The following is a 10,000-nucleotide window of genomic DNA, read 5'->3' on the forward strand; positions in this document are numbered from 1 at the left end:
TGATCCCAGCAGTCCAAACTCCTCTGCGTCCCAACTGGCAAATATGATAGTTCTCCTTGGCCTCCAACCTACACACACACACACACACACACACACACACACACACACACACACACACACACACACACACACACACACACACACACACACACACACACACACACACACACACACACACACACGCACACACACAGTGTCATTATAACTTCTATACACTTTAACCAATCACACACAAGGCAAAATATGTGCTTCCACTGTTGCACACACTATGACTGGAGCAAACCCACAGAGACACAGCTCTATTGAAACCCACCGTTGCTGAGCAGTTTCCCGGCACTCCGTACGGTTTCATGGACCACGGCTGCACCGGACATGGGGTCGATCCCACCAAACACCCAGGCGTCCCGGTGCCCCCCCAGGATGACGTAGCGGTCTGCGGACCACCACAGAGGCACAGTTAGAACGTCCTCATCACTGACGCTCATGCCTGCCTGCTGACTCCCTGAAAACCTGACTCGCTATAGTGGAAGACTCTCTTCCTCAATGTGCTATGTCTTTGTATGAACACGCTTGTAAACCGTCATGAAGTTCAAAGAAAATACAGCGGAGGACAATTATAAGGAGTCAGAAAATAAACTGGATTGGGGGCTTGTGTTGTACCTGGTTCCTGAGCTCCTCTGATCCGACCAATCACATTGTAGATCCTGGTCACCTGATTATTGGTGTGGATGTTCATGCGCACTTTCCTGTTGTGGACAAAATAGGTATTAATAAGGATATATGATAAATATATTTATATTTTTTGTCAGTAGGGGTCAATAATGCAAACCATTATATGCCTGCTTCATCTAATCTAATGAACACGGATACTGTAGGACCATTATTGAGAAAGAATATTAACAGTTGTATTACTAGACAGCAACAGTCTAAACACATGAGCGTGATATACTGTGTAAACATCAAGCCAATAAAAACGTAAAGGTGAGCTTGTTCATCGTCAGTTAACAGTAGGCAATAAGCATGTAAAAAAACCAATTGTGATTTTAAAAAAAAGGCTTGATTTCCAAATATCTGCAGCCCAGTGGCCAATGCTTGGTGGTTGAGAACTCTGATCTAACAGATATGCAGAGAGACCTGGAGTGATAACACTGAGTTGGATTTGTTTCATCACCAGCAGGGCCGTGCCCTATATACTGCTTGTTGTTATTAGAGAGGGGGTTGGCTCTTCAGTAACTCTACACCAGAGAACACAAAGGAGCCCTCATTCTTTACCACCCCCCCCCCCCCCCCACACACATACACTCTCTAACAGTGTGTGAGAGATCTTGTGTTTGCGAATGTGTTTATGTTATGGTTAGCCACACACGGGACATACAAGGACCTCTATACTCTTACTGGCTACCGGCCAGCTGATCATTGGCTGAACTGGGAATGGAAGAATGTGATGGGAGGGAGGGAGGGAGGGAGAGAGGGATGGAGGGAGATCCCATCATTAGCCCATCATTGCAAACATTGTGCGCAATGATGGGCTAAAAACAACATTAAGTATTACATCTGGACCAGTGAAGAGACGCCCAGCAGAGTAGCAACATTTGAATCGAGTGCTTACTGGGTCCTGAAGGTGTCTGTGAAGCCCGGTCCAATACTGTAGGACACGTTCAGGGCTCCTTTCCAGTTGTTTGGAGGCAGCCCTCCTCCCATGTTCCTACGGTAACAGTAATACACACTGTGTCATTGCCAGCACCGGAGACTTCAGTTTCATAGAGAATGGGAATATATACAGTATATGTACTTCAGCAGGTGAATGGCGTCATGGTAACCAATAGGGTGCACTGGAATCTTGGGGAGACCCACCCCGTCTTCTGGGTTGGATCTGTAGGTGTATTCTGTAACAGCGAACATGATGATGATGAACACACATACACACACACACACACACACACACACACACAAATACATTTGATATGGCTCTCACTATTTGTCACTCAAGTATTTGGTTCCCAACACTCTGCGTATGTGATGTACATTCACTCTTCTTACACTTGACGTCTCGACTTGCCCCCCCGCTGTATAGAACCAGGTGTGTATGTACCTTTGGCGGGGTAGCCTGGTGTGAGGGGGTCTCCAGCTCCATTCAGGTTCAGTACATTTCCTCTCTGGGCACCTCCCCCTGGTAAGTTCCAGCCATCAGGGTAGGGCTTCACACACACACACACCGATACACACACACACACACTATTAGTATGTAAACAATACAGAAATGACATGAATTCAGTATTTTATATCGCTTTGTAATAAACCAAAGGTGGTATGGTTAATTTGAATTGGGGTTTATACCTTCACCCCGACAGCGGAGTAGTCGGCTGGGTCCGAGAACATGATGATCCCCTTGGCTCCTGCTAGCATGGCGTTCTTCACCTGTCAGAGAGGACGACCACACACACACACACACACACACACACACACACACACACACACACACACACACGCGCGCACACACATACACGCACACACACACACACACACACACACACACACACACACACAGGTTTGGTATTCGTAAGATGACGCCAAATCCAACATAACAAAAGAAAGGAGTCACTTCAAAAATGTTACCTTGTTTCCTCTGAAGATCTTCCCATAGCGCACGATCACTATCTTCCCAGTTGCATTTATTCCCATCTCTCTCTTGAGCTGGAAAAAGTCTTCGGTACGGCCATAGTTCACATACACCAACTCCCCCTGGAAATGAGAGAGAGACAGAGGGATAGAGAGGGACAGTGAGAGACAATGTCAGAGAGAGAATAAAGATCATTGGATGTATTAGTACTGTGACATTTTCAGTATATTTTTGGAAATACAGACTATATTCTCTATACTATATATAAAACTGCATCGTAGTGTCTGTGTGTGTGTATTGATGCGTTTGTCTGTGTGTGAGTGTATTGATGTGTTTGTCTGTGTGTGAGTGTATTGATGTGTTTGTCTGTGTGTGTGTGTATTGATGTGTTTGTGTGTGTGTATATTGATGTGTTTGTGTGTATGTGTGTGTGCGTGTGTGTGTGGGCACCTCAGGTTGTCCTTTGGGAGAGAATGCACTGTACGGAGGTACAATGTCAGCAACACCTTCATAACCATGGGGGACGGGCTCGGCCAGGGAGGTGTTGAAGACCTGGGACAGAGAGGGGAGAGGAACCACATGAGTCCTCCAGTATCGGGGAGGCCAGGGGAGTGAGTTGAGGCAAACCAAATGGAAAAAAACTATTTGTTTAAACTGAGAAGAAAGACAGATAAAGGTCTGTGAATTTCCACAGCCTCTCTCAAACATCTGTCTTGATATGAAAGCTCTTTCTGCACTGCCATGGAATAAGAAGTGACTCATTTTGCAGTGTTATAACTTTGAATCTTGGAACAGTAAAAACTGTAAAAAATAAAAAATAAAAAAAGAGAATAATTGCCTAGTAGAGTTTCCCTCTAACTCGTATCTTGTTTTCGGGTGGTGAATATTGCCACCATCTCATCACCTCACCGTTGTCCCTCACCATTATATTATCACCCTTAGACTTCAGTCACATGGAGGCACAGACACCATCGTCGTCCACACACCCTGTGATTACCGACGCCATATCTCGCCAATGGACCTTACACCCTTTAACAGCTCACCTGTGGTTTTGATAGGGAAAATAACTATGTGTGTGTGTGTGTGTGTGTGTGTGCGTATGTGTGCGTAAGTGGGGTGTACAGGTGTCTCCGGTGTGTACACAGCCTGATCACACACTGGCGCAGACATGCTTGTGTCACCTTATTATTACCAGACAGACTAGGTCCTCTACTTCAACATGACTGTTCCATGGCTGGGGCTTGAAATAGCATCACCACTGTTGAGTATGAATCCTCGTATGGTTTATAGTTAACACTGGCTGAGTCATATGTGGCAGTGTCTCTCTGTGTTGAGGGGAAGATACACATTTTGACCAAGTGGCCATGAACAAGGTCAACCACATGGTAACAAGAGATACAAACCACTGGAAGGGGGGCTGACCATAAGTTATTGTTCCTCCGATCATAGGGGTGTTTCTGAGGCTAGACCTTTGGAGTACGATAGTCATCCTCTCTGAACTCTCTGCGGTATATTTAAATCATTCATCATTTCCTATTTTATTTTGTTATTTTGTTATACTCCCCTCTGTTCTCATTTCAGAGACGTCATTTCTGTTCCCAATTGTCTACCCTGCCCTGATTAATCGAATAGAATATAAACATATGCCGGTTTATCGATTAAACTTTGTGATTGACCCTTTGAACTTACCTGATCGTTTTTGTGTCACGCTTTTGGGTTCTCTTCTGTTTTGAGTCAGTGAATGTAAGAGATAGATGGAAGCATACAATACTGCTACTCTAAACTAAGTACACCCTTCTCACATCTGAAAGACGCTATAGACAATACATGAACAGAATACATCAAACAATACACATGCATATCTTGCCCGTGTCTCAGAGTTCATCCAAATTTGCGATTTTATAAAATGATGAGGTAGTTGTTGACTGCAAATGCAAATCATTCAGTGTGCATTTTGATCTGCGTTCCTGTCAATTTATTGTGCGTTTTAATATTTTGCAAAACGTATGCATACATACGTATTTCATATTTCCATGTGTCACATGTGTAAGTATCGTTGTGCCTAGTACCGTGCACATATACCTCAGTGCCGAGCTGGTCCACAATGGAGATGTAGTTGGGCTGTGACTTGTTGGGATACGACAACAAGACGTCGTAGGGCACCAGTTCAACTGAGTCCAGTCCAAAGCCAAGCCACTCCTCCCGGATTTGTTCTGCGTACACCAAATTCTGCTTGGTGCCTGCTAGGTGGGGGAGTCTGGTGAACTTTCTGGGGAGAAATAAAACAAAAACAGCTCATGGAAAAAGAGGAAAAAGTGATTTGGTTGCTTTGGTCGATTAATGTTGACTTATGGAATGGAAAAACATCTTGTAATATGACCATGTACCACCAAGGTAGCCTGCTCTCAGTTCTTCAGCTTGTCCTTTGTGGGATACAAATATTATAGCCAGTCATATAATACACATGGGAAGGATATACAAATGTAATATAAGACGCCAACTGGTTTTGTATTTAAGTTAGTAGGAGGAAGTCAAACTGTTGTGCAACATATGTTAGGGTGCTTGCTAGGTCAATACGATTGCCATGGACAACGGGTGAAACTTTATTAAGAGACACAAAAAATACAAATAAAAATGCAATTGATCTCCTGTATTTGTCCATGTGCATCATACAACTAATTCTGTTTTGGGAGTTTAAGCGATTCCCCTCAGAGCCATTGTTCTCATAGAAGACCTACACCATTGTGCAACAGTTTGCCAGTACCTGAGGTGCTCTCTGATGTTGCTTGCTTTCATCTCGTCGAGAAACCTCTTCAGGTAATGGCTGGAGTTCCCATTGTCTTGCACGTGGGAAGACGTGGGCCTTGCGAACCAGCCTACAGCACACAAGGACAAACTCAGCTGGTTAGAAAGGATAAAAAACAATTCTGTATGTGTGATGGAAATGTTAACGTTATGTGTTAATATTAATGTAGCAGTTAATACAAGTATTGCTTTAGATGAATGAAAGTATCTGTGTAACACTTGTGCAAGAAAAGCCAAAGGTGTGCTGATGAAAAAGAACTTATTTTGAGGACACTTTGGCCAACAACATTTTGGATTTAATTTTAGAGCATGATCATTGGAAGGTACAGGCAGCAAAGTTACCAAGAATACATTCAGTAAGACAATGGGTTAACAAGATTCTTATAGGGAAACTTTTGTGTTGTGGGTAGTTAATACAAATGTGAGTGGGAGTGACATTTTAGGCAAGTTTAGGATTGACCATGGCTGAAGTCAGCCATGGTGGGAGAGGTCAAGTTAAACTGCAATACACTATGGGTGAAGTGGGTATTGTCTGCAAGTCTACATGCAAGGATGCAAGACAGTTAAAGAAATCTACATAACAAAGAAGTGAATCGATTGGCATGGCCTCAGTATCAGACTTTGTGGCTACAGTGACAAAGCAAACATCTATGATCTTAACAGCTCTCAGTCAGAGAGAGGATGGGAGGTATCTCTAGGTCCAAGGAGAATGTACAATTCATTTGAAATTGACTAGTAATTATATGATGTTAGTTAACTTGACAAGATAATCGAAAATGGACACATGGTGAGTGATTGCCACCTGTGTCAAACGTGTACCTAACTGTATAATCACCCTCTAAATCTTTAGCTCAGAGAGACACTTGTTCTCTTGTGCTTGTGAACGTATCCTGTATTGCATCGTATCCTGTATCCTGTTTCCTGTATTGCATTCAATCTTAAGAAAGGCCACCCATGTCTGTTCTCTTTAATTAAGAATGTACACAACCTATGACACTGCTTTTGTGTTTGGGGGGAACACAATATCATTGCATTCCTTGTAGCTTGTGCCTGTGAAGTTATGTTAGGAATGATAATGTTGTTATAGATGGCCTGTGTGACCTGCTGCAAGCACAGAGAAGGGAAATCTTGCAGCCCGGTGACATTATCCAGCTGAGCTGACTACACAGCACACACACACACACACACACACACACACACACACACACACACACACACACACACACACACACACACAAAACAAGCATGTAAGCTGCACACCCACTCCCCCATACACACACGTCTGTATTCTACACATGTATGTCAACATGATTGTTCTGAAGAAATGACCAGGGTCCGCCACCCTTGATTGTGTAAGAGTAATGAATGAATAATTGTATCCAAAACATAACCCTCTCAAGAAACTACAAAGCATAAGGCACAACATGTAAACAACGTATTTAGTTATGATTGCTTTCATCAAAATACGTCAAAGAATAAATCTATTAACTCTCAGCTCCTCTTACTCCACTCATTAACTTACCTATGACAAAGCCCAGCAGCAAAACAGCAGTTACAGCAACAATCCAGCGGAGCCCCCTCATCAACGGACTCTCTTTTCGCATGGTGAAGCCGTCTCGGTCAGGTTTTGCTGACCACGGTCCGACAAACACTCACACACACACACACACACACACTCACACACACACACGCAGGGACAGAGCTGTGGTGAGGCGGTTCAGAGCGGGGGCGTAGCTACGCTCTGGGCTAATGGAGAGGCAGCGAGTGATTGAGAAAGAGTGAGACAATTAAGAGAGAGACACAGCGAGTTAAGAGATAGATAGAAACAAGGAGGTGTGAAACGAGACCCTTTTATACAGAGCAATAGCCGCTGTAACGTGTCTCGGTTTGGGGGTGCTGTAGTTTCGTTGAGATTGAAACCCGGGACAGCTTGAATATTCATGAGTTAACACGCTTGTTTGTAGTTGTTGTAGGACTAGCAGGATACACTTCTAAAAAGCAATTTCAATCCATCTGTAACATTTTGAAGTGATGGATGTCTCTGGTTCAGTTGCGTTTTAGTTAGGCTATTGACTAGATCAGGGTACCTTAATTCACCTATTGTTTGGAACAAAATACCAAATATGGCTCTATAGAGAGTAGGCTAGTGCTGCTCCCGACCTGATCCAGTGTACACCACTAGTAGACACACAGGACTCATACAGGTGATACCATCTCTAGTTCCCTGAGTCAGATAGCTGTAATTCGGAGCGTGAATATCTGTTGAATAGAACTTCCTAGCAAAAAAGAAAGAAAACCACACTGTTTATTGTTAAATTACAATGACATGACACACAATGAGAATAAACCTGACTGAATGTAACGTCAATAAAACTTTCATACATTGATATGAACGAGTGATGATTTCTGAGTCCCTCCCATGTGTTCCCACTTCACAATGTCATCAAATCAACGTCTTTGGTAATTGTTTGACTGAGAGACCCCTAGCGGCAGAAAAATGTCATTCATATTATTCTTTTTAACAAGAAAATAGTCCCATTGAAAGTTAGTAGATATTGTTTCGGTGGCCTATTTGCATCTTATTTATTTCGTTTATATATTTAAACAAATAAACCTCATAGATTAAAGCTACTCGTTTGTAATTTAGCAGTCGTTCTCCAGGATGCTACTTGGTACTATGGCACTACATGTGCGCACGTGAATTGCTTGCGGTCTCTCCCCTCGTAATAAAGAGCACTTTTGACTTCTATAAATAGCTATGAGTAATTTTCCCACACTCGGAGGGACACACGGCTTGACCCCTATTGCTCGACGGGCAGCTGCCCAGGCCATGGGACAGCCCTTTCATGCGGTATCCTGGAGCGTGAAGCGGGCCGAGGTCTCCCATCCCGGTGGAATGCAGAAGGAGCGGCACATGGCCGGCACTGCTCCGGAGAGTTTGTTCAGAATCTGTAGAGCAAGATACCAAGCATTCCAAACCATATTTATTCTACGTCGTTAACATAATCTTGTGGCATTGCAAGCTACATTAAATATATATATACACTGTATACATATTTCATATATTAAATAAATACACACACACACACACACACACACACACACACACACACACACACACACACACACACACACACACACACACACACACACACACACACACGCACACACGCATAATTGAATATGGGATAACGTAGCCTATAGGGTAGGCCTACATGCATTACAAACGCAACGTCACATAAGCAGCCCAGCGGTAACAACTATGGACACGAGGTGACAGCAAATCACTGGACGAACTTTTTTTTAGTTCACCCCCTTATCCTAGGTAGGCCTACTGGATTTAAAAAAAATGTTCCCCCTTTTACATTGTACTTTTAAAACATTGCCTTCTAAGTATGAGTGTATTTAGCTTTACTATTCCTTAATGAATCTAATATCTATTAGACATACACACCTGTTCATAATGTAATTCATAAGTTTGATGAACTCTCTGGTCTCCATCTGCTGGCTGTGCGATCGCGCCCTCTACAGAGAGAGAGAGCGAGTTCCCTCTGAGTGACACAAAGAGGGAGAAAGGGAGGTAGGAAGAGCGAGCGAGCGAGCGAGCGAGCGAGCGAGAGGGAGATAGAACAAGAGAGAGCAGGCGTTCACGAATGGCAACAGGAGAGCGAGCATTTCTCCAGCTCTAGACCACAAGCCCCGGCATAACGAACACGCGACTCAACAGAATGACAACATAGCGGCTCCGGGGTGGATGATCCCGTCGCGCACCTTGGATGACAGACGAGTTGAAGTCCTGCTGGGTCTGTTGGAGCCTGGACGAAACTTTAGGCAGTTAGTTCAGGCATCATGGTTCTCTCGTTCAAAAGCTGGGTCGCCAACGAGGGTGGAAAGCACTTTGTCCTGGTAGGAAGATTTCACTGACAGTCGGTTTTGATCAATATTTGAAGATACATTGGTGTCTAAAGTAAAACAATGTCAAATACATTATATTTTTTTAAAGAAATGTTGTACGATTTGCACATCAAATTACGTCACTTGAGATTCTCAGGTATTTTGCCATAGACTTAATGTTGGTTAAAACTTAAAACACAATAATAGCTCATCTGTAACAGCAAAATCTGCATCCTTATCCTTATCCTCCAATGCTCTATACCTTGACGTCAACTCGTGCTCCTCCAGAAAGTTTCATTCTGATTGTGCATTCGTGAGTTTTTTTTGTGTGTGTTTGTGATTCCTATAGATACTCTGGTTAGGAGCCAACACCTGGCTCTTTCTAAGAACCTTCCTCATATACTCCACAGGACAGCAATATTACTACCTCTACAAGATGCTAGGGGTGAGATATTGTGCTTATCCAAATATATATATAAGCAATATCTGCTGCAATATCAAAGAACATTGAAAATGGATGCTTATTGTTGAATTATGTTTTTTTGAGACATGACATTTAGACTTTTATTTTTAATGCACTATTAGCCACACACACACACACACACACACACACACACACACACACACACACACACACACACACACACACACACACACACACACACACATGTACGTGCACAC

At 43.3% G+C, this 10,000-nt stretch overlaps 2 protein-coding genes across 2 annotated transcripts in view; one reads left to right on the forward strand and one right to left on the reverse strand.

Moving 5' to 3' along the window:
* The window catches only part of naalad2 (N-acetylated alpha-linked acidic dipeptidase 2), a 10,952-nt gene extending 3,883 nt beyond the window's left edge, over positions 1 to 7,069 (reverse strand). Inside the window, exons 1-12 of the mRNA XM_084466691.1 lie at positions 6,948 to 7,069; positions 5,385 to 5,496; positions 4,703 to 4,889; positions 3,071 to 3,172; positions 2,617 to 2,742; positions 2,338 to 2,418; positions 2,093 to 2,198; positions 1,793 to 1,886; positions 1,610 to 1,705; positions 661 to 746; positions 314 to 433; positions 1 to 68 (exon numbers count right to left, since the gene is read on the reverse strand). The exon at positions 1 to 68 is cut by the window's left edge and continues 15 nt beyond it. Of these exons, the coding sequence (XP_084322817.1) occupies positions 1 to 68; positions 314 to 433; positions 661 to 746; positions 1,610 to 1,705; positions 1,793 to 1,886; positions 2,093 to 2,198; positions 2,338 to 2,418; positions 2,617 to 2,742; positions 3,071 to 3,172; positions 4,703 to 4,889; positions 5,385 to 5,496; positions 6,948 to 7,029 (1,260 nt within the window). The 5' untranslated portion in view covers positions 7,030 to 7,069. The remainder of the gene's footprint in view (positions 69 to 313; positions 434 to 660; positions 747 to 1,609; positions 1,706 to 1,792; positions 1,887 to 2,092; positions 2,199 to 2,337; positions 2,419 to 2,616; positions 2,743 to 3,070; positions 3,173 to 4,702; positions 4,890 to 5,384; positions 5,497 to 6,947) is intronic.
* Positions 7,070 to 9,202: 2,133 nt separating this feature from the next.
* Positions 9,203 to 10,000, forward strand: part of nox4 (NADPH oxidase 4) — a 16,069-nt gene continuing 15,271 nt past the window's right edge. Inside the window, exons 1-2 of the mRNA XM_084466841.1 lie at positions 9,203 to 9,331; positions 9,669 to 9,764. Coding sequence (XP_084322967.1) covers positions 9,275 to 9,331; positions 9,669 to 9,764 — 153 coding nt within the window. The 5' untranslated portion in view covers positions 9,203 to 9,274. The remainder of the gene's footprint in view (positions 9,332 to 9,668; positions 9,765 to 10,000) is intronic.

Source organism: Micromesistius poutassou (genome assembly GCF_964030765.1).
Source record: "Micromesistius poutassou genome assembly, chromosome: 4".
NCBI lineage: Eukaryota > Metazoa > Chordata > Actinopteri > Gadiformes > Gadidae > Micromesistius > Micromesistius poutassou.